Here is a 24,586-nt window from a genome sequence, read left to right as displayed (position 1 = left end):
TGGATAAACAGATTAATTCAATGAGCAGTTTGTATATCTGTGTTTTAAAGAGCCAGACTCCCGCTAATCTTTTTAGTCCCACGGGAGAATTGAAAAAGAAAAGCAACACAGAATGCTTCTAATACTTGACACCATTCTTATGCAAATAGTATCCAAACTAGGAAGACTTTCTAGTAACTATTAAATGTGTGTTGAACAGTTTCTCTCCCTGGGTACCACAGAGACAAACTCATCCATAGATGGCCCATGTGTCTTCTGAGAGGAGTAGAACTTGTGGAAGTGCAACAGAGCTGAGCAGGCGGGCCACTGTGGCTTATTTAGCATTCCAAATTGGAGCAGTTTTGAGAATGCAATGTGGCCCTGTAAGAAATTGCTCTGGGATACCCAGGCCAGATGGCACCCTGCCTACACTCTAGGATCTCCACAGAGCCAAAACAGAAAGACTTGGCATTGTGTTTGCCACACTGAAGTACCCAGCACATTTTCCAGAAATTTCAACTATATTCCTTTCTTTCCCGTGAGTAGTGGAAAAGTGTATTCTTCCCGATGACCCATTTATTGATGTTTTCTAAACAAGTGGTTTACCAAAGAGAGCGAAAGGAATTTAAACACAAGTCTTAAGATGGAACCTAGCTTTACAAATTAGGTAATTAAAGATTTCGGAAAACCGACTAGTGGTCTTGACAACTCACAATATTAAGAGAAAAAAGCCTAAACAAACAAACATACAAACACAAATGAAAACACCAGAAAAAGAATTATGAAGGAGTCAAACAGATGATCAAGATGCAAGTAAAATAGGGACTCCCAAAGGAAGGTGCTAGAAGAACAGATTCCACAGAGGACCAGAGACCCAGGCCCCACTGTCCTATTTAGCCTCTGGATGGAACCCATGGAGAGGAAGCAGGGAGAGCAAGTATCTGGATGATACTCAGTATCCTGGCAAGATTCTCCTACTTCTTCTTGAGATCTGCTAGTTAATTTTATCCCCACTTCCATGAATTATAAATGAAGTATAGTATAAATAAATAATTTTAAAGTGAAAGTATTTTCATAGTTCTCAGCTTTGAAAAAAAAAACCTACAATTACCAGATAATTGCTCTCTCCTCAAGGTTTCTGACATTTCTAAGCAGCAGTATAATGAGAGGAAGAACAAGGGGTAGTTATCTAGCAGCCTGCAGGGGATGCACACCCTCCCACCTTGAAATTAAGACTCTCATTGATGATGGTTTTCCGAAGCTTTGCCAGTGCATCAGACTCCTCGGTGGCATTGACAAAGTGGTAGTCCCGGATGGTGGGGAATCCTCGCTTATTTAGGAGTTCCTTGGTGATTTTGCTTATGCAGGCTTTGCGCTGCTTCTCGTCGGAAACATCCAAATGCGTGCCCACCAGAATCACCGGGGAAGAAGAGGCTCGAGCCTAGGGGAACAGGGACAAGACACTTCCTGTTTATGTAAAAAATCCTTTCTGGTTCCATTTCTGCTGGAATCTGCTATGTATGAAACTCAGTGCCGCAGCTATGACAGACTCAGGGACTTCAGAAGCAGACAGTAGCAACTGTCTTTCTATGCTGCTAGTGTGAGCATACTTCTCTAAAGGACATGTCTTGAAATTCAATCCAGTGACACAGGAGTGTCTTGAGATGGGAGTTTTATGAGATGCTTATAGTCACAAGGACTGAGCCCCGTCATCACCCCAAAGGACACCAGTAAAGGATAAGTTATCTCCCCTTTCCCTTTGCTGTTGGGCATGTGTGCTCATGTCCTCCTGCATTTCATCATGAAATGACACATCAGGAATGGCCTTGAAGATGCCAACCTCAAGGTCTTGGATTTCCCTCCCCCCAGAACTGTGAGAGAGAAATCTCTGTAGTTTGTGACCCTCTTAGGCGTGGATATGCTGTTACAGCAGCAAACGGCAACAGAGACATTTCCTGAAACTTAAAATAATGATAATCATAAAACAATTTTAAAGTCATTGTTATGTCTTTTTAGTCCAATTCTTATCACTTTGGAGGTTCCTACATAATAACTGTGTTAGTGTGGTTTTTCTTTTATTTTAACATTTGCCTAAAGCAGGTTGTTTGCAAGCTGTGTTTCTAAATAAAGGAATTGTTCAGTAAATTCCAAACTACATCAGAACAGCATAAAACATGCCCACCTCTGTTCATTAGCTGTTAATTTTATGCTCTGAATTCACTTTAAAGTCATTCAGTTCGGAGAATGAGAGACCAAAGTCTCAGAAGCAAGCCTTACTGCCACTGTTCTATTTGCTCAAGTTGCTATAATATCACCAAGAAAAGGATGCTTAAGAAAGATCCGAATTACCATGATACAAAGATACACTCATGAACTACCAGATTCTGTGAGCAGATGTCCTGGTGTAAACTTCTTGAGGACCTCACTCCCGGAAGAGCTCCTTGAGGCATCAGAGAGCAAGTACAGGGACTCTTGCTACAACCGCAATTATTCAAAAGGTCATTTTAAAGAAATGGCCATCAGCAGGGACACAGGAGATGGTAGAGAAATAGCAAAACAGAGACACCAAAGACAGGAGCCAAACAGTCTGGTGCCATTCTCAGAGCAGGATCTGAAGGCTTCATACTAAAAGGTCACTAAACATGTACTACCCATTACAGAGTGTGTTTGGTACACTTCATCTTAAATTGGGAAAGTTGGTATGTCGCTTAACAAAACAGAAACAGTATGATCAAAATCAGTTGTGTATCTGTGCTTTCAGATCTTACAGTGTAAAAGGCTGGTGATATGCAACAACGCAAGACGCCTCACTTCTGTATCAGTAACAAAAATCTTAGTGCTTCTAATCTAAAATTAAAGAGAAAGAAAGAGAAGAAAAAGAGATGGAGAGAAACAGAAGAAGGAAGGAAGCAAGGAAGCAAGGAAGGAGAAAGGAAAAATGGAGGAAGGAGATAGAGGGAGGAGAGAAGGAGGAAGAGAGAGAGGAAGGAGACAGAGGGATGAAGGAAGAAAGAAAGGAAGGAGAGAGGAAGAAAGGACAGAGAGGAAGAGAGGAAGGAAGCGAAGAAGGAAGAAACATTTAAAACCACTGGAAGAACTGTTCTTTAAAAATCCATCACCGTTTATACACATAAAAAAAGACAGAATATAGCTGGGGGTGGGAATACACACCTTTAATCCCAGCACTCAGAAATTAGAGGCAGGCAGATCTCTGTGAATTCAAGGACATCCTGATCCTTCATAGAGAGTTCTAGGCCAGCTGGGGCTACATGGTAAAATTAGGCCTCAAAACAGACAAACAAACAAGCAAAAAAATCCAGAAACAGGACATGTAACAGAGAGCAAATATCATGCTCCGTTTCCATGTATTAGAAGAGATCACCTTGATATTGAAGAGCCAGGGCTTCATGGCATCCACCTCTGCCTGCCCCTTGCTGAGGTCATAGACAGCAAGATACAGGGCTCTCTGGGTCATGAAGTGGGGGTGAGTGCTGTAGAATTCCTCACGGCCTAAAAGAAGGTATCAGGGGTTTTAGTTTTCCACATAATAGGCAGGAATCACTGTTAAAGCTACATAGAGGGAATAGCAAATACTTGAGAGGAAAGCAATCAACAGACAACATTCACGTGACAGCTTTGAGAACGCCTATTAGCTGGCAACCAAGCAATTACTTTAGATTCCTCTGCTGGGAGTTTGCATTTCTTTCTGTGCAATGTCCATTCTGGTGACAAGGGAAAAATTGGTAGCTAATGGGCTTGGGGTAATCTCTTAGGATCTGCCAGTTCTTTTTCTATTGGATCAGGAAACTCAGTTTTAAAATTCCTACTCAAAATGAAAAGACCAAGGAAAGCCATTATTACCTGCAAAATCCCACACATTTAGAACAAGGTCCTTCTTCCTTTTGCCTCGTATTTGGATAGGCCAGTCTCTGACATCTATACCAACCGTGGCACTCTGCAAGCCAAGATCTGATTTCTTCACTTTCATGAGTTGCTGCAGTAGAGTGGTTTTACCACTCCCAGTATTTCCCACAATCATAAGCTTCATTCTGTTGTAGGGCACTGCCTTTTTTAGCCGTTGTTGGAGGAACCTGGTGTTGTAAGGACAGAAGCAATGGAACAGCATGCCTAGCAATGTGCTGGAACTGGGCCCTGCCTCAGTTATTCCAAAGTGAATGCATAAACATAAGTATGCAAAACATAAAGGTCATAGAACCAACAAGGCATATGCCTTCTGGCATGCTATCAGTGCATGTATTCTTTCAGTGATTGCAGAGACGTGTTATCCCAGAGATAACCAAAATGCCAAAACCCATTTGCAATACCTACTAAATGCTGTATGTACATACACACATGTACAAATGTATATTTGGGAGCTTGTTTAAACAGAACAAGCAAAGTCTTAACTATTATAAAATTTGAAAATTCTAATGGCATAGAAGTATACATATGAAAGCCTGTCTTAATGAAAGTTTGATAATGAGGCCACCTTGGCTATGTAATATGTGCATATATATAATATATATGTTCATATATTGTATAAACATAATACAAAATGGATGCTTATATATGCCATGTGTAATAGATATATTTGCATTAGTTGTGGATATAAGAATAAAAGGTATTTATTTGTTCCTTTGTCTATATAAGCTGTTATACTATCAAAGACATCAACATTGTTATTCTACATAAACTTAATACAAAATTAATTGAAATTAATTTGAAGTGCTACATGCTCAAGAAAAACCACACTTAAGTTTTATAGACATAAGGTTTTTTTGAAAATAATATGCCTATAGAAAAATACATTTGAAACCATGCTATTTATTGCTACATTTTAGATTATTTTTGAAATTGTAATATAATGGAATTTTATACATCTCCCATACAGCCCTCCTTGCTCTCTTTCAAATCCATGACCTCTGTTTTAATTAGACACCAAACTCCAAAACGTGTCAGAACAGAACTTTAATGAATACTGACTAATCCATATCAACAGTGGGCATCTGGATGGTCCCTTGATGATATGATCAGAAGGAAACATTAGGGATGGCATAAATGCTCAGTGGGTAGGTCTCTGGGAGAACCAGAATAAGGAGTCTGGTACCCACTCAAAAGTCAGGCTAGCCATGCCAGTCTGCCTATAATTCCAGTCTCCAGGATACAGAGACAGGAAACCTCCAGAGAAAACCAGCTAGATCCAGTCTCAGAAGAGACCCTGCCTCAGCAAATAAAGTAAAGCATGACCAAGTTTGATGGTAATCAAGGGTGGAGGGTGATGGCAAAAGGCACCTGACATCAATCTCTGGGTGATGAGGAAGAGAAGGCATTGGACCATTCCCTGGATACAAAGAATTACAAAGACCTTTGCAGTGACTGCATATAAACTCATTCATTGAATGAAAAACACATGGAACATACATGTAAATAGTACTAGTCATTGTCCTTAAAGTGTAACTGCAAGATATCATGGGAAAGGTGAAACAAATTTGACCAAGAGCAAAGGGAATAAAGTCATCTGACCTTATGATGTCTTTGGCTTTGCAGCCTATGTGCTTAAAGTCTAAATTCAGATGCAGTCCATCCAGAGGAAGATCCCATATTTTGCTTAATTTTCCCATTTCGTTCGGAAAGGACCTCAGGTCCAAGTTGTAACTGACATCAAGAGATGTCAGATTTTCAAGGCAGCCAATTTCAGGAGGAATCTTAAGGAAATAGAAAAGGATAAAACCTGTTGGTCAGGGGGAACCAGTGTGCACAGCCGGGACACAAAACGATAGTGAACAAGAAATGCTCTTGGATCCCACAGGCACCTTGTACACTCTTAACACAAGGTTAAACATTTTCCTAAACCTTGCCATTAGTTTGCAGTATGCATGCTTTAAAACAAGAACAATATATATATATATATATATATATATGTGTGTGTGTGTGTGTGTGTGTGTGTGTGTGTGTGTGTGTGTGTGTGTGTGTGTGTATTTACCACCACTTTATTATATTTTTTGGGGGTACAAGTGTACGTGTGTGTGTGTGTGTGTGTGTGTGTGTGTGTGTGTGTGTTGTGTGTGTGTGTGTGTGTGTGTGACATGCAGAAGCTGCTTCACTCTTTCTACCATGTGAGACCTGGGAGGAACCTTAGGTTACCAGACATGGCAGTTAGACATACTGAACCACCTAGCTAGTTCTGTCTATAATTTTAAAAACTAAATCACCCTTAAAAACAAACCTCATTGAATACAATACTGAAAAAATGAGTCATTTGTATTTATCAAAATCTGTTATTTGTGGTTCTATTCTGTTTTCTCACATTGCCTATGTTCTTTAAAGTAAACCAGAAATATATAATCATTACAAACTACTAAATACTTACACTTCAGGTGCCAACCTAACCAAAGTGGTTTAATTTTCTATTGTATTTTTTCTCAGTTGGGGTTATTGAACCTTGTGTATGCTAGGTAAGCATTATAATTCTAAGACCATATTAAAAGGTTTCAAGCCAACTATAGTATACTTATAATAGAAAACATTCATTTGATGGAAAAAGGGATAGGTACCAAAAATATCCAGTAATTCTGATACATAAAAGTATCAGACCTTAAGTAGCTTTTTAAATGGTCAAGAACTTGAACTTGACAAGAAAATATTTTCCTTCTGTGTGTAAGGAAAGGGAGGCTGACTCATTTAGGTGAGGGGTCATCCAGAGGAAGACTGAAAAGGTCTAAGCATGGAGGAAAGAAACAGGGATAACACAGTCCAGTTGTCATCCAATGAAAATGAGAGACTTAGAGTATGTTAGGCTCTGTGAAAGATCAGAGGTCACAGACAATGACCCTGTTACAGCACCACATATCCAAAATTAGGTATGCACGCTCACGTGTAACAATTCTTTCAAGATATCAAACAAGAGTATCTGGGGGTTTATTGAGCTTTAAGTACACCCACTTAGCACAGAGAAGAATCACATTTCATTTACAAAGCAAGAAATATCAACCAATTTGAAAATAGCTGTGATAACACCAGCTAAAATCTGCTGCCAAGTATCTGGTAACTTAAAAGAAAAATGACCTCTTACCTCTTTCAGTTTATTGTGAGAGAGATGCAGTTTCTCTACTCTTGACCACACGTGTGGCTTTTCACTCAAGTCCAAGGTGCTGATGTGGTTATGGCTAAAGAAGAGCTCCCTTAAGTTCAGAGACTTCCAGTGTGCAGGCCCTGGCAGACACTGGATGTTGTTGTGGCTCATGTCCAAGGACCGCAAGCTGGAATGACATGGTGTCCCTTTGTAAGCAAAGTGGAGGTACTCATAGGACACAAAGTAACGTCCCCAAGAATTTTACCAGACTGAGAGTTAGAAAATGATTTTAAAGCTACACCACCAACATATAAGCATGAACTTGAGCTTGTATTTCATACAGTGCTTAAAAGAAAATGCATTTTTCTCTAGAGTGGAGGTATAAGTGAATAAGGATTATGTAGTACGAATAATAAAAAACCAAGAGACAGATATTGAGGTTCAAGCTGAAGATCAGAAAATCAAAGCAGCTAAGCCACTAGAGAGTTCTTACCTCTACCAAGATAGGCGATCCTGTCCTCAACATGACTGGAGACTGAATCCTACATTAGACCATGAGATCCTGTCTTATGTTCCTCTCTAGTGCTGGGATTAAAGGTGTGTGCCACCACTGCCTGGCTTCTATGGTTGTGGTTAGCCATTCTAATCTTCAGCAAGCTTTATTAGATCATAAGCAATATATGACCACAGGATTCTTAGAAACAAAGTTGGTTACTTTGTCTGATTTGACGAAAATGTGGTAGCAACGTGATCGTAAGAATGGATTTTGGGTAGCTTTGCCAAAAAGAAAAAAAAATACTTGCAGAGACAAATATATTAACCCTTGAATATCACATGATATTCATTCATTCATCAAAGCATCATATGGTACCCATATTTACAATTTATATATGTTCGTTAAAGCTCGTTTTTGAAGAAAGGAAAAATTGAGGTCCAATTTCCCTTTAGACCATACAACTATCTCTCTCAAAATGAGGAAAAGATACGTGTTTCACAAATGCTCATGGGGCATGAGAAATTATGACTAACAAGTATACAAATGGTCATTGAGATCCTGTCTCCTCTCAGGGTTTATAATTGTGCATTCCCCGATAGCCTTCTAGGGATGGCTTTCACTCATCATTGAGTGGTTTCTACAGGGCTGCTCCAGGTTAATCACTAGAGCTGTGGGTATGCCCTTCTACCAGCTAGTCTCAGTGAATATGAGACAAAGTTAGGATAAGTCTGCCATGCAACCTGCTTGCTCTCATTAATCAGTGCTTCTCAGTTTTCAGAAAACCTTACTTCTCATGAGTACATGTGTGTGGAGATAATAAAGATGGTCAGCAAATAGGGTGGGCTTTCATACACACACTGATCCCTCCCACTCAGTGTATTGAAGCTTAATAAATTAATCTTCAGCTAACACAGCAGCAACATCTCCTTAACAAGAGTTTGTATTTTTTTAAAAAAGTGTTGTGTTCTTCTTTAAAATGTACTATATATTGTTCTAGTTACCATAGAAATGTTCATGAAAATTGAAAGAAGAATCTGGCTATGTTAGAGATTACATATATCAGTCTAACTGGAAATGCATTTCAGACAAGCAAGAAATACTATGATCTCCCAAAGTAGTATTTCTTTGGCTCCAACCAGGACTCTAGCTTGTCCAAACAAGAGAAGATTTAAAACAGGAGCACAAAGGTGGAGATGTGTGCCTGCAGATGGTGTTGAAGACATCAGGAGCTGGTTTACACGTTTACTCCTCTGAGAAGACATCATCTTGATGCCACTTTGTTTCCTAGTAAATGATCTTACATAATTGGCCTTTATATATTTTCAGAAATATGTTTAAAACATAAGACCATGTTTATTTAATTGAAGCCAATATCTAAGAATTGGGAGTGTGAAGTTGAGGCCACCAACACAGATGAATTATGACTTTGGGAAGATACTTAATCTCTCTAGTGAAATTTAAAAATGGAAATGACAGCAGAAGTTACCTAATAAGATGATTAGGAAGACCAAAGAGGAGGTTCATGTAGCACAATTAAAACACAGAGTAGGGTTTTGAAAAGTTAGATTTACGCTAATGAGTTTATGTTTATCTGGCATAGCTCTGTGGTTGCTATTTGCCTATGATGTTCATAAATCTATGATTGTTTTATAATCCATGAATAAACTAGTTCTTAAAATGACAACATACTAGGAACTGAATTAATGCTGAAGTTTGGGTCTTCAATGAAATTAACAAGTCCCCAAACCCCAGCCACTTGACCCTGTCCAGATGTGGAACTATATATATTCTCCAAATATTCACAGAAAATGTCACTGAAGTGAATGAAATTTCAAGGTTCAGGCAACAAATAAACCCCTGTGAGCAGCTAAAACCTGAAAGAAACTAACATTCATCTGACAAACATTCATCCCATGTCATCTTATTTAGATATAGGACGCTGCAGTTAATTATTCTTGTTTTTCCTACACAAAGCATGTGTAAGTTACTGCAAAGGTTGAAGAGATGGATCTTTTCTCTAGTAAAAATCAAACCCTCATATAAAAAATAAAACACTGAAGTAGGTTTATAAATGCATGATATATGTGCTCATTTCAAATCATTGCTTTACTTCTAAAAGTTATGCCACAACTCATTCAGCTTCAGAAGTAAATAACAATGAACTTACTGCGGAAGAATGAAAATTGCTTCTGGAATGCATGTGAAACCATTTTGAGATAATTTTAGGCTTGTTATGGAAAAAGGTAAGGCAGGCATCGCAGCTAAGGAAATAAAACAATATAATGGATGTTTACAATCATCTTAACTAGATTTCTGATAAATTCAGTAAGAGCAGTTGCCAGTAACATATCATTTGTGCACGTCACATTTTGTACTAACTGCATAAAACAATTTTACTTCATAATAGTACTCCACTAAATAATAAGATAAAACTGCCTATGTTCATAAATTGGCAGAATTATTTATTGCTACAATGACCATCCTACCAAAAGCAATTGCAGATTCAATGCAATACCAATCAAGATCCCTGCAGCATTCTTTACAGAAATAGAAAACAAAACAAAAACCAAAACCCTACCATTCATATATAACCATAAATAACTCCAGATAGCTAAATCAATAGGGGAAATGCAAGGGGGGGTTACCATTCTAGATAAAACATATGACACAGTTATAGTACTAAAAACTGCATTGTCCTGGCACAAAAACAGACATGTAGCTCAATGGAACAAAACAGAAAACCCAACTGTGAGTGCACATAACCACTGCCATCTAATATTTGATGAAAATGCCCAAAATTCACACTGGATAAAAGAGAGCATCTTCAACAAGTGGTGGTTGGAAAACAGGATGTCTACATGTAGAAGAATGAAATTAGGTCTGTATCTATGATCTTGAACAATATGGATAGGGAGAGGATATTTAAATGAAGTAATTCCACATAGGATGATAATACCTCCCCTAAGAGCCATGGACTATCGAACCTCAGAAGTGAGAAACCCCTCTCAAGTTGTTGGTTGGTATAGTCCAGGAGACTCCCAAACAAATATAGGCTGTCACTGTTGCCTTCCTGATACTGAAGACATCAAGTACTTTGGACACAGGACTTGAAGGATTCCAGCTGGATCTGACACGAAAGCGCTGTCCTTAAGAACTAGCTTTCATAGCAGCAGAAGGTAAAATGCAGTCAGTCAAGGGAGGAATAATAGTACTATCTAGCTGTGATGCCTACAAACAAAAATGAACAACATGGCAAGCTATCGATAAATGTTTAATAATGGCACAGACATCTTGATGGTAACTGCAAGCTGTCTAATTGGACATAGGATCTGTTCAACAGAAGGAAAATCAAGCCTGGTCCTATAAACCTAGTCAATCAAATGAGACAACTGGACTTACGGATCTTAGAGGATTTTCCTAAACCAGTATAATCCCTAACTGCTTTCTATACACGTATCCTTATACCCACAGATAGGTACAGCTCTCACCTCTCATCAAAGAGGATTCTTTTCTCTTGAGACAGGGGTCATCACAGAAATTCACAACTAGGTAAAATACAGATTAAACATTGAACACGACTACCTAGTCCCATTGATGCATCTACAACACAACCCCTGTGCTTAAGGCTCAGGGAATACCTCAGAAGCAAAGGCAGAGAGAGAGATCATAAGGGCCAGAGGTCCAGGAACTCTGCTGCAGAATTGTGTCTTCCAGAAACAGTTGAGGAGCCATACCCATGAAATCTCAACAACATGGCTGCCTGAACAGCACCTGAACAATTCTAAAACCAGTTAACATTCCAACATGGATGAGAGAAATTTCACCCACATATGAAGAGCTACAATAAATTAACAACCACTGAGACAGGGATAGTAATCCTTCTTAACTAGCTACCCAATACCAAGTGGTCAGTCCTAAAAACATACATTTTATACAAGAAACACAAAAAAGATTCAGAGGGTTGCATTTATACATTTCTTAGTGTATTTATGGTAATAAAATAACTTAAGAATAAGAAGGCTATGAATTTTAGAGAAAGTGGGAGGTGTTGGAGGAAGGAGAAAGATGGGGAAATAAATGATTCAATTATATTTAAAAATCTATTCTGCCATGAAACAGGATTAAGATTTTTTTCTGCATGAAGACAGCCATGGAAATGAAAAATGAACAAAAGTGTGATTATTATTTGCAAGCCATGTGACTGTAGTTTTTCCTATGATAATAGTAATATGCTAATGTTTTTAAACTATAGACATCTTTGAAAACAAAACTTTACACAGCTTTAGTTTTACAGATAATGAGGGTGAAGAGGACCCAGTTCCTGTTCCCCATCCTGCCTCCCCACACAGCTTTTCTCAACTATCAAGTCAGTGTTAGTTCAGCTGTAACAGGGGCCAGTACTGACACAGCAGTGTCACCATTCACGGTTTAGTTTAAGGTCATTCATTCCCTGTGTTCTGACAAACATGGCATCTGTCCATCATTGCTGTCATATAGGCACCATGTATTCTTCCCTTTCTCTTCTCTAGCCCATGATAATTATGGCACTTTTTACTGGCACCATACTTTTCCCTTCTTCAGGCTGTTTTATAAGTGGAATCAAGCTAGTGTGACATTCCTTCGCTGAAGCATGCATCTACATCCTTTTCTCCATGCTTTTCCCTGGCTTGATGGCTCAGTTCATCATCAGTCTGCCAATGTGTTTTGTAGAACTGCGGCACATTTTAACTGAAATACCACCAGTAACTTCCCTTCTAAAACACATCTATGTGCCTCTTCCTTGAAGGCCTGGTAAGGATGAAGTCAGCACACCATACTTACCAAGAGAATTCATTCGGGCACTGAAACTTTCCACTTTTGGACAAGCCTCAAGGAAGTCTTCAGGTAGGGACAGAATGTGGTTTTTACTAAGATTTAAAATCTTCAGTTCCTTCAGGCTCAAGGGAGAACAAATCCCAGATATTTTATTTCTAGTTGTAAAACACAAAACTGAGGATTAAAATGTGAATGCTTGTATAATATAAAGGTAATGAAACCAATTCACCCCCCAAGTACAGCTTTAAGGCATATTTAAGCCTCAGAGTTAACTGTGAAGATTCCAACCAGCAAAATTGCCTGAATTACCAATTGCCTCCACCTTTGCCACGTTCCCTTTAAACTCATTGCTGTAGAAATATCACCATGTTTTCTTGCCCATGCTTGTTCAGTGGGATGTAAGTGTGTTGTCTTATTGAGTGAGTTCTTACCCTTCCAGTAGGAGCTGTTCCAGTTTCTCTGCCACTTGGGCGAGGTTCTCCGGGATGGAAGAGAGCTGGTTGTATGACAGGTTAAGGTGTTTGAGGCTGGGACACATCACCAGGGGGTCAAAAACAACTGTTGGTCCAATGTCATTTCGAGAGGCATCTAGGTTGGTGATGCATGTCATTTTCAACAAGAAGGAGGGAAATGAGGTGAATTTGTTGCTGTGCAAATCCAAATGTGTCAAACACTTCAGAGTCTGAGAAGATAAAATTCAAATATTTCAAACTGAATGGTGGAGAAATAACTTCAGCACTATTTTTCCTTTTCATACCCTGACTAACTAGCATCATTGGGTTTTGTTCTTAAAAATTAAAACCACAATCCTCAATGTAACTTCAGTATACTGACTAGGCCAACAATCCCTGCTGTAGCATGAGTTAATGTTACGATAAATCTTTCCGACCAAGCTGCCTGAGCCTCACTGCCACGTGGGCAGTCTCTGCCAGCAGCCGAGTTCTGCCCGCCGCGTGGATGGACAAAATAATACAGAGACATAATAAGTACAAAGCTGCTTGGCCAATGTCTAGCATTGCTTCTAGATCTGCTAGCTTCTAGAAGATCTCATCTGCTAGCTCAGTCTTAATTATCATAAATCTACATATGTTTTAAGACTTATCTTTATAGAGGATGCTTTTCGCTGGCGTCCTCTCTTGCTGGTGGCTCACATCCTGCCGCTGGAGGAGCCGAAGGGGAAAGGGGGCCACTTCCTATTTCTCCTTGGTTAAATATGAGTCTCCTTGCTATGTCACTTCCTGCCTGGATCACCACTTTTCTACTACATTTTCCAGAATCCTCTTTGACTCCTAGTCCTGCCTATCTTGCTGTTTCATTGGCCAAACAGAACTTTATTTAACAATCAATAAGATAAACATACACAGTACATTCCCCATCATCTTCTTCTTTTCTGTCTAAATAAAAAGAAGGATAACTTATCTTTTATAATAACTAAAGAAAAGTATAACCATAACTATCTGTCTTCAACTCTATCAAAGACCACAAAAGGATAATATATAAACTCTAGAATTGACAGAGACATCTTGCTACCAGGACAGTCATCCAAAGTTCCTCTGTAACGTTGGAGCATCCATCTTCAGCCCATAGGACACAGTGTGGAGGTTTGGGTACTGACTTCAATCAAGTTGAGGATTTCAAGCGAGATCTTCAATCAAGTGAATCCCATCTAACATGGACTGGATATAATCCATTTAAGACTTTCACTATACTAACATTTTCTTCCTACAGGACCCCACAAGGCTATCATCATCCCATTTCAGCAGGAAGTAACTTGAAAGATGCTGCGCCCCCATTCCCCATTGTTGTCATTTAGGATAGTGTATATACCTAGTTAGGGACAGCTTCCTATTGTTTATGGTTGGGATTGGAAGGAGATGTTCAGGTTTGGGCACCTCTTTCAGATGACTTTAAGGTTTAGTTAAAATAGATAGTTAAGATGTGACATAAGCAGATTGTTGTATTTCACCTTTATGATTGTTAATTTTGGATACTTTACACTGTTAAGTTTTAATCCTCTTTTAGACTAAAAGGGGGATTGTTGGGGAACCTGTAGCCACGAATTCTTAGGGGCTGGCTACAGGTCTGCCTGATCATGCCTATGAGGGTGTGGTCAGGGTGACATAGAGGAGAGAGTCAGGTGGCTGGGCACTTTCAGTTTCACCTTTTTGGCTTGCTGTACAGACTGCTGCCATGCTGGCTGGCTAGGTCACTCTGTAAGTAATGCTTTTCCCTATTAAATACCATTATATTTCTACTTGGCTCCATATTGGTAATTTCCAACTATAAGTTAAAGAAAGAAAAACTCCATAAGGGACAGCAAAGACAGGTTCACAAATATAAAGTAGGGGCTTCTCATTCAGCTTATTTTTAGAAATTACTTCTTTGAAGAGCAAGATAGAATCAAGGCTACTGCAATGTCATCCAACTTGCATGGTTAAATCTATCAGAAATGACTCTCCTGGGGGTAATTTATATTAAAGTGTGCAACCATTTCTGAAAGGGTATTTAGATATTTATGTGAAACCTGCAATAATGTGGGAATTTTTGTTCCAAACCTAAAAGACAGACTTAACCATGCTGATACAGGATTATGAAAATATCTCTTAAATTACAAGAGAATGGAACTTTTGCTGGACCTCACAGCCAGAGTTAATAATATACCTTGAGGTCACTTAACACTAAAGATTGCTATCCTACTGTCTATTCACCCTGTTTGTGTGTAACCTGCCCTTATGACAGTTTTCCACCTTCCTAATGCTGCAGCCCTCTAATACAGTTCCTCATGTTATGGTGATCCCCAACCATAAAATTATTTCCATTGCTATTTCACAGCTATAATTTTACTAATCTTATGAATCATAATGTAAATAAATATCTGATATGCAGGATATCTGATATGCAACCCCTATGAAAGGGTCATCTGACTCCCTAAAGATCATGGCCCCCAGGTTTGGTAGCCACTGCTTTAAAAGAACAGTATAGCAACCAACCTTACTTGCCTCAGATTTCCCAAGAAAATAGCCCTGACCCAAGAATAATGTATGTGTATATGTATATTATGGTAATGAATGCCAGTGATGGGAAATACATTAAAATCAACCTTATAAAACAAACAACTACCTCTATAGTAAAAGTTGGAAGCTGATGGCTATGGGTTGATAAGTCTGCAGTGCCATTTGCTATCTGTGTAAGTGATGTCAACTGGAGTCAATAAAGATTCATTCCTTGTAAAACTCTTAAGGATTTTTAAAAAGTATCCCCCATACCTTTCCCCATGCGACACTTTCTGTGTTGTTCAATAAATACAGAGTAAATTTTCCTTGTGAGGGAGACTACAGAAGACAGAGTGAGAGAGACAGAGAATTCAAACCTGAGCTTGCTCTTGGTAAAACCTCTCTAAGAGGAAGTTTTTAATATCTTCCCTTAAAGCAACACAGGCACATTTCAGGTACTAGGAGGTTATTATGAATGTGTTTAAGCAGATGCACTTAACCATGCAAAATGGATGGCCAGGCAGTGCCCTGCAGGGTCTTGGGAATTACAAGGCAAAGGGACTTTACCTCGCACAGCTGCTGAGGGAAGCTGGTGAGTGCATTCTGGTGAAGTTCCAGCTTGGTGAGATGTTCCAGGTGGCCACTGAGGCAGCACCTCTGGCTCAGGGCATCAATATCTTTCAGTTCATTGGCAGAAAGGTCTAATGATGTGATGTATTCTCTCTCCGAAACCAGGGAAGAAGAGCTATCTGAATGCCTCATATGGGACTGAAGCTTCGATGACCCTTTTTTCAAAAGGATAAAGGATGGACATAAAAGCACACAAGTGAGTTCACCTGGGGAAAGTGGGCTGAGTGCCTCTGCATGTCAGGAGGCTCTGTAAGAAAACCAAACTATGGTGTGTGTATTCTAGAGACAAAAATGGAGAGCAAACAAAATTGTTTAACCTGGCAGTGTGAAAACAAAACACCTGCAGAAGAAAATGAAGAATGAGATTGGAGGAAATATAATTCCGATTTCAGAAAGCCCATAAAATATGTGAGCTGATACTAGTTATAAAAAATAAGTCTTCAGATTGACAGAATGCTAATCTTTCTGTAGCCTCTGTGATCATTAGGCAAACACATATGAAAGTTGTGTGAGTTCAAATAGGCAGCAAGAAATTTAAATAATCAAAGCAAATTAAACAAAACAACACATTCTGCCCCAGATATCTACTTAGCTGGAATTATTTCCCAATACTTACTGACTGACTCATCTGAAGGCAGTATTTTTCTTTTTCTTCTCAGTAAATCTTCATGATCAAAAATAGGACCCTATTGAATAAGCAATGACAAATAAAATTACTATCATTTTTGTTGATTTTGAGAACAGAACATTTTTTATAGAAACAGACAAGAAATGTAAGTAGAATAAATGGAGTTCACAATTGTTGGGCAAAGAAATAGGCAAGAAGAGAGAGCTCAAAGATGAAGGTAAAAGAAAAGTCTTAATTGTACTGCTCAAATGGCCTCAGTATTGACCCTTTCCCCTCTGTTTTATGGACTTATAGAAGGATCATACTCTATGATCCAGATTGGCCTTGGTTTTCTGAGTACTAGGACTTGAAGTGTTACCAAACCCTGTCATTTTAAGTATAAGGAAACTGAAATGCAGAAGTTGAGGTGAAATCTTTTACAAAGTCCCATCAACCAACTGAAGTAACTTTTACAACTAAGTACCATAACACAACTGCCAAATGCAAACACTGTGACTTAATTAATCATATTTGGGTATAATCACTTACTGTATTTATCTTCACATCTAAACAAAATAACTTGGTTTTTATTTAATTTTGTTTTCAATTGATACATTATTAAAAATACATGCATGATGATACATATGTATCATGTATATAACAATATGATGTTACATATATATTATACACTGATCAAATTACTTAGGAGGACCTCAAATGGCTGATTTTATCGACATAAATAATAGATGTGTTTATATCCATAGATATCTCAGCTGTCTTCAGACAACCTTGTTTTTCTATTTTATTAATTTTGTGTGATATATGTGATATATGTGATATATGTGATATATATGTGATATATGTGATATATGTGATATATGTGATATATGTGATATATGTGATATATGTGCCCTAGCATGTGTTTTCGGAACGAAAAGCTGAGTGGGGTTGGCTCTCTCCTTCTATCTTTGTTTGAGTCCTAGGAGTTGCTGTCAACAGGTGGGTACACCAAGTCCCTTTACCTGTTGAGCTTCTTTTTGTAGCAGGTAGTGACTAATCAGAGACTTACAACAAAGTGCTGAGAATATGAGATGGTTGAGTGCCCTACCTTAAATTGGGTATCTGCATCACTTCTCCAAGACTCGGGGAACATTTTGGAAGAGGGGTAGAAAGAACAAAGGAATTGGAGTATGGACAAGTTTCTCTGAAAGGATACCTCAATTTGATGCAGCCATTGCACTTATAAACATGCTGTGGTTGACCACACAAGACATGCACAAAACTGGGCCTGCCTACATTTCATCATGGAAGGGCTCATTAAGCTCTGTTCATCCCTGCAGGGCCACTGACTGATAATTAAGGTAACTAGAGGAAGCGTTGTAACTTCTCTTAGTGGAATAGCCACTGATAGGTTGTCCATGTTCCAGTAAATAAGTAACTTCCTACTCAGGTTCCTGTATACAGTCCTAATTAAACTCAGTGGATGCAGCCCTAATTAAACTCAGTGGGTCACATACAGACACACACACACACACACACACACACACACACACACACACACACACACACACACACGACACAAAAGCAGCAGGAGGTCTGTTAGGAAAAAGAGTTTTAGCAGGAGGGGAGGGGAGTTGAGAGAAGGCAATAGGGTGAAAATCAAGAAAGTTCATTATATTCATATATAAAACTGTCAAAGAAGAAAATAAATAAGGATAAAAAAGAAAAGAGTGGAACAGAGGTTGCCTGAGTGCAAGGAAGGAAAAAGAAAGGCAGCTGAAGCAATGGTACAAACTTAGAGGAGCTGGAGAAGGAGGACATCTGTGTTGTATGCACAGGAGCATGGCTGTGGTGAGTAGCATCCTGCCGTATGCTTGTGAGAACAATGCTGGCAACCATATAGTATGATATGCCATGATCACAAGTATTTCTGTGTTAATTCCCCAGCTTTTCATTTTCATAAACCAAAATAAAATTCTAACAGTGGATATCAGAAGGTTTCAATTTGAAAATACAATATATTTAAAAATTCTTAAGAATATTTCAAACAAAAGAGTGTCCACTTAAAACTTTCAGATTAAGGGAGACTACTGTAGTTTGGTCACTGTCAGCAGTATAGTAGATGATGTGGAACAGACATGTTAATTTACTCTATTTTATAATAATCATTTTACAGTATATGCCTTAAATATATATAATAAAGAAAAATCAGAGGCTACTTCCATAATAAAAAGACATTTTTAATGTCCAATACTATATTATGATCAAAATTCAAGCACAAGTTAGCATTAATCTTTCAAAGTAAACCTAAAAATAGTGTGATTCTCAATATTAAGCATCTCATAGGAATGTGTGAGTCTTCTCATTTAAAAAAAAACCAGAAAACAAATACTAAATGGTGTACATAAAAATTAAATAATTCTCAAGACAAATACATATGCACAAATCTAAGTTAAAAACCGATATATTTTCATGTGTATGCATTTGTGTATCAGGTAACACCTTGCTTAATCACACACCTAGTTTTGCAGGAGTTCATCTATCAAGAGACCAAAAGACAAACACCATACACACCATGTAACTTACCAAGGAATTGGAGTGCCTCTGTGAATTTGGTGAGCAATGCTGCAAAACCGGATCTCTGTAAAATTCCCCTACACTAATCGAATTTGACTTCTTTTTCACGAGAAATGAGTTCTCACTGCCTGGTTTGAAATGAAAGAATAACAATAAAGTGAGAAAAAAGAATTTAGCATCATAACTCGGTCACAGAAACTTAATAGGAACTTCATGGGCTCAGAGTAAAGAGTGCTTTCCACACAGACAGAATTTCAAAACCAGTAGCCACCAGACATGTGGTCCAGAGGACATGTGTATACTCAGGACTTGGGGGTGGGGTACAAGAGAATGTGATGGGGCTCACTGGCTGCCAGCCTAGTGGGAAAACTAAGCTCCAAGCTCAGTGAGATATTCTACTTCCAAGATACAGGGGAAAGAGCAACAGAAGAGGAGGATACCTGGCATCATCTGTCCTCCTTGGAAAAACACCCATGCATACAACATACATACATGCACACACACACACACACACACACACACACACACACACACACAAGAAACTTCACAATTAATTCCCATTGAACATGAGAATAAAAATAGTAAACAATGTTGGCTTTTCAGTTAAAACTCAACTACCGATTTTTCCTTCATGTATATTGATTGTAGACCTGTAGCAGACTCAACATTGAGTGTTCAATAAAGATAGGCACTCAATGCTGGAGTTGTTCATGGTCCAGGAGGAATAAGTCAAGAAAATCAATAGTCACACATATAACAGTACGCATGAGTACAGGAAGCAAAGGAAGGAAGCACAAATGTATGGCCAACAATTTTTTTATTTCTCTATACTTTCTTATAGATTTTTAAATTTGGCTTTAAATATTGGAAACACACCTTAAATTATTTGACATTCAACAATCTTTAATATAATTAATCTGGGCTTCATAATTGGGAGTTAGCTCACATCAGTTTTTAAGTCATTTCTTTTTGCTTTTTAGCAGTACTGGGGACCAAATCTTCATGCTTCATGCATTCTAGGCAAGCACATATCATTGAGCTATACCTATGATTAGCAATAATTCTTTTATGAGAAAGAAATGAGGATGACGTGAAATTATGAGTTTTCAAAAGTTAAGCAAAAAAGTCATACTTGCAAGGATAAACACTGAGGAAATACTTGTGGAAAAAGTAAGATTTTCAATTCTACTACTTTTTAGCTTGGAAAGAAGAAGAATGAATTGTAGGTGCTAAAAGTAAATTATAAATTCAACCTATCAAGATATAAACACTAACTCTCTAGTTGAATATTTAAGTTTAACTCAGTGTATAATATAATTTTATTAATTATTTTAATAAAAGACAAAAATGGCTGAGTAAAGATGCCTGCTAGCAGAAAGGATATGTGATAGGTAGGGTTTTAGTTGAGGGGTGGTGGTAGGGGAGGATGGGAGGGAGAAGGGAAATGGGATTGTCATGTAAAACAATCTTGTTTCTAATTCAAATAAAAAAAATCTGGAAAAAAAAAGATGCCTGCTAGCAAGCCCTGAGTTCAATACCCAGAAGCCACACTGTAAAGAGAGAGAACTCACGACTCATGCAATTGGTCTTCTGACTTCTATACATGCACAGTGGCACACTCACCCTGTAAATTAATTAATTAATTAAATATGTCAACTAAATTTTAAAAAGAGGACACAAAGTTGGAGAGGTAGGGAGATGGAGGCTGATCTGGAAGGATTTAGGGGAGGAGTTGGCTGAATATAATCAAACTGCAGTAGGTGGGAGTCTAAAAGAACCGATACAATGTTATATTAAATATGTTATTAAAGGGGAATATATATTTTAACTATCTACAATGTAATGGATATTCCGTGTCATCATTGCTTCATGCTGTGTTTGGAAAGGGTCTAGCAATATACTTTCTAACATAATCAACAAAGTCCCTTGATGGTGATTTTTGTGTTACCTTTCTGGCATTTTTCTTGTTTAAAGATACCCAATGTGCTGGAGATTCAGCTTCATGGAATGAGCATGCTCAGTAAATATGATGCCATTAGGTTCAAATCAGTCACAAAAAGAAATCATTGAAATGAATTTTACTTTGAACATTCTCACCCAAAGGTTGAGACCATATTAATTTAAAAAGCCCCTTAGTTGCATAGGAAAGAAAGACATCAAATTATTATTTGCAGATGACAAAAGGTCCCTAAATGCTCCATCAGGAAACTCTTACAATAAATAAGCACCTCCCTCTCTAACAAAACCATGGATACTAAATCAGCAGCTTTTCAGAGGCACACAGACTTGACAGGAAAGAAATGAGCAAACGAGTTCCAGTCACGGTAGCTTCAAGAAAACAAAATGCCTAAGAATAAACACCACTAAGAAGGTAAAAGACTTTTACAAAAAATATTTTAAGTTCTGGTCAAGGGACTGCAAGACAATACTAGAAGATAGAAAGACCTCCTGTGCTCATGGATAGGCAGAATTAATATTAGAAAAAACAGAAATATTACATAAAACAATTCACAAAAGAGTCACAAAAGCTCATTTTGGAAAGCTCACAACGGAGTTTTATTGAACCATGGAAAAGAATGAAATTATGATGTTTGCATTAATATAGGAGAAAATCATGAGAGAGAGGGTATGTGCAGGAGTGAGTGGACCAGACAGAGAGGACGGGGACACTGAGGGCAATGGGAGTTAAATACGAGCAAAGTACAATGTTAGAGATGCATAAGGTTTTTATGATGAAGCCCGTCACTCTACACTAAAAATTTGCAAAAATGAGTAAAACTTAACAAGTCCCTTAACTCATTTTTAACCAAATTGAATTGTATCTCCTATCATCATATATCTTGTTTTATCAATTTTAAAAATTATGTCAAGTGAATTATTAAAATAGTGATGTTTTTTAAACCTTTATTGTGGTCCAGACCCTTTACCTAGATTTTCTTGATTTTCTCCCTGTAATCCTGAAAGGCTGGCATCATTAACTTTAAGAAAGGATAGAAAAATGACACAGCCACAAAATCCTAGTGGATGTCAGGGTATGGACCACTCCTCCAGTGTGAGAGTCCATGTGACCAAGTCCTCTGGTTTACACAGGGAAGCACAGGATGCAGTTTCTTGAGCCACTGCTTTAACAGCAACCCATTTTTGTCCACTTTCCCAAATGAGTTAAACTAGGTTTTAGTGTGAGTTCTGAGGGTTCAGTGCCAGTGTAAAGATGTGAGCCATAGTGAACCTTCATTTAAAACAGTTACCTTCACTATCCAAATCATCACTGTGGCCAAACACACTGTCCATAGAAGAGTCAGGAATGAAGGTCCATTCACCAAATTTCGCCAGGGCATCTTCGGAAAAGTTGCCATCACTGCCTGAAGTCGCTCCTTCTTGCAAACTATTTTTCATCTGATATCGGAGCACTTTTCTTGCTAGGACAGACCCTGTGTCTAAAAATAAACCAACTGGCAACTTAGAAATCAATAATTAAAATCTGCCTTACCCAAGATCATTAGACACATCTCAACTTTTAAAGATGTTTTTCCCTCCGCGAATCACTTTACTGGCACAATAATAGTGTATATTGTGCAAGGACCATGACACTCTTCTCTGTGTCATTCCAGTTTTAGCATATGTTCTGCTGTGATAGGAAGCTTGGGTATGAATAGCCACTTTCAGTCATTATGAAACTTACTTTATTCAGGGAAGGGTCAGGACTGTTTAGCCAGACACAGACCTGTGCAATGCCACTTGAAAGTTGCCTAAACTCTATAAGGACCAACCAGCTCACCTGGAATGTGCAGATGGCAGCATCAGCGTAGGGTTATAGGAAAATTAAATAACATGATATTCATGAAAGCTTACCAAAACTCAAAAGATACTAAAAAATAAATAAAATTTGTTTGTGGTTCACACAATGGAAATTTAAAATTAACACTTATGCTGGCTAGTTTCATGTCAGCTTGACATGAGTTAGCGTCATCTGAGAGGAAGAAGCCTAAATTGAGAAATTTTCTCAGTAAGATTTGGCAAGCCTGTAGAGAATTTTCTTAATTAGTTATTCATATAGGAGGACCCAGCCTATGGTGGGTGGTATCATCTCTGGGCTGATTGTCTTGGCTTCTGTAAGCAAACAGGCTAAGTAAGCCAGTAAGCAGTGCCCCTCCATGGCCTCCATCTGCATCAGCTTTTGCCTCTGGGTTCCTTCCCAAGTTGATGAATTTCGGCACAGCAATATTAACCCTAAGACAATACTCGTCTCAAATTTTCATCATATTTTATATTTATCTTATACTAAGAAGAAATGTGCTGGTAGTCACCGTTGATCTCCAGAAATGCTAGAAGACTTCTTTAAATATTACTTTCATGGCTCACATAATAAATAGAAGATTCAGTCAGTTAGAACCTGGACAATATTGTAAATTGTATATTGTGAATCCAAAGTCTTCCTTTAGACAGACTATCAATGAATCATGATTTTATCTTCCAATCAAATGGCATTTACATTTTTTAAATTATATCAAAACTTGCCAGTGTAAGATATTCACACAGAATTAAAGAAATACTAAATCTCATGCAGGGTGATAATCCCACTCCATCAGAAATCAGAAAACAAAGATGGGTAGGTGGGTTCACATCTATAATCCCAGAGCGCAGAAGACAAAAGCTGGTTTGCTGCAAGTTCATGTCCAACTCTATCTACTTAGAGTTCCCGAAAGAAGGGATATAGAGATGGAGGTGGGGAAGAAAAGAGAAGGCTGGAGAAGAGAAACAGGAAAGGAGGGAAGGGGAGGTGAAGGGAAGGAGAGTCAAGAGAGAGGCATTATTTGTAGAACTAATTTCTGATACAGCGTTTTATTTTCACCTATGTACGATCAACACAACTCAAAACGCTGTTATACCCTACCGTTTTTTATCCTTTCTTGACCAGGTTCATACTATGCTGCCTGGGCTGGCCTCACAGTCCCCTTGTCTGAGCCTCTCTAGTGCATATTCACCAATGCACTAAGTTTGCTGCATGCTTCTCCTAGGTTGCAAAGGAGTCCACTGGATGATTTTTCCATGATTCTTCTGTTTCTGTTGTCCCCCTAATCTTTTCTTATTATTAATAAAGCCTTATGTATAAAGAATTTATATCCTGTATCTCTAATAACACATTATAAATTTTAAAAGTATTTTCCCTATACAAATAAAATTATATATATATATATTAGTTTTAAAAAATTCAAAATATATACATCAATTGAAAACAGCAACAGATAATAATGCCCTCAGAAAGAACAATTTGAATTACTGTTGATATGTGAAATGCTTGCTATAACATGTATTTTCAATACCGTTTACTATGTCACTGTAAATTTATAAATATCCAGTGATCATATATTATATGCAGAGCAGTAGCGTAGATAATAAGGTTCCAACAGGGGACA

The 24,586-nt window shown here is 38.1% G+C and overlaps 1 protein-coding gene across 1 annotated transcript in view; it reads right to left on the bottom strand.

Moving 5' to 3' along the window:
- Positions 1–24,586, bottom strand: part of Lrrk2 (leucine rich repeat kinase 2) — a 145,941-nt gene that overhangs the window by 59,640 nt on the left and 61,715 nt on the right. Inside the window, exons 20-31 of the mRNA XM_027397850.2 lie at positions 22,418–22,606; positions 19,179–19,297; positions 16,602–16,671; positions 15,923–16,140; positions 12,794–13,044; positions 12,369–12,517; positions 9,715–9,808; positions 7,052–7,238; positions 5,503–5,684; positions 3,841–4,070; positions 3,362–3,489; positions 1,202–1,420 (exon numbers count right to left, since the gene is read on the bottom strand). Coding sequence (XP_027253651.1) covers positions 1,202–1,420; positions 3,362–3,489; positions 3,841–4,070; positions 5,503–5,684; positions 7,052–7,238; positions 9,715–9,808; positions 12,369–12,517; positions 12,794–13,044; positions 15,923–16,140; positions 16,602–16,671; positions 19,179–19,297; positions 22,418–22,606 — 2,036 coding nt within the window. The remainder of the gene's footprint in view (positions 1–1,201; positions 1,421–3,361; positions 3,490–3,840; positions 4,071–5,502; positions 5,685–7,051; positions 7,239–9,714; positions 9,809–12,368; positions 12,518–12,793; positions 13,045–15,922; positions 16,141–16,601; positions 16,672–19,178; positions 19,298–22,417; positions 22,607–24,586) is intronic.

This window comes from Cricetulus griseus, chromosome 2 (assembly GCF_003668045.3).
Source record: "Cricetulus griseus strain 17A/GY chromosome 2, alternate assembly CriGri-PICRH-1.0, whole genome shotgun sequence".
Taxonomy (NCBI): domain Eukaryota; kingdom Metazoa; phylum Chordata; class Mammalia; order Rodentia; family Cricetidae; genus Cricetulus; species Cricetulus griseus.
The sequence above is the reverse complement of the archived record's forward strand: the minus strand, read 5'-3'. Positions and strand labels throughout refer to the sequence as shown.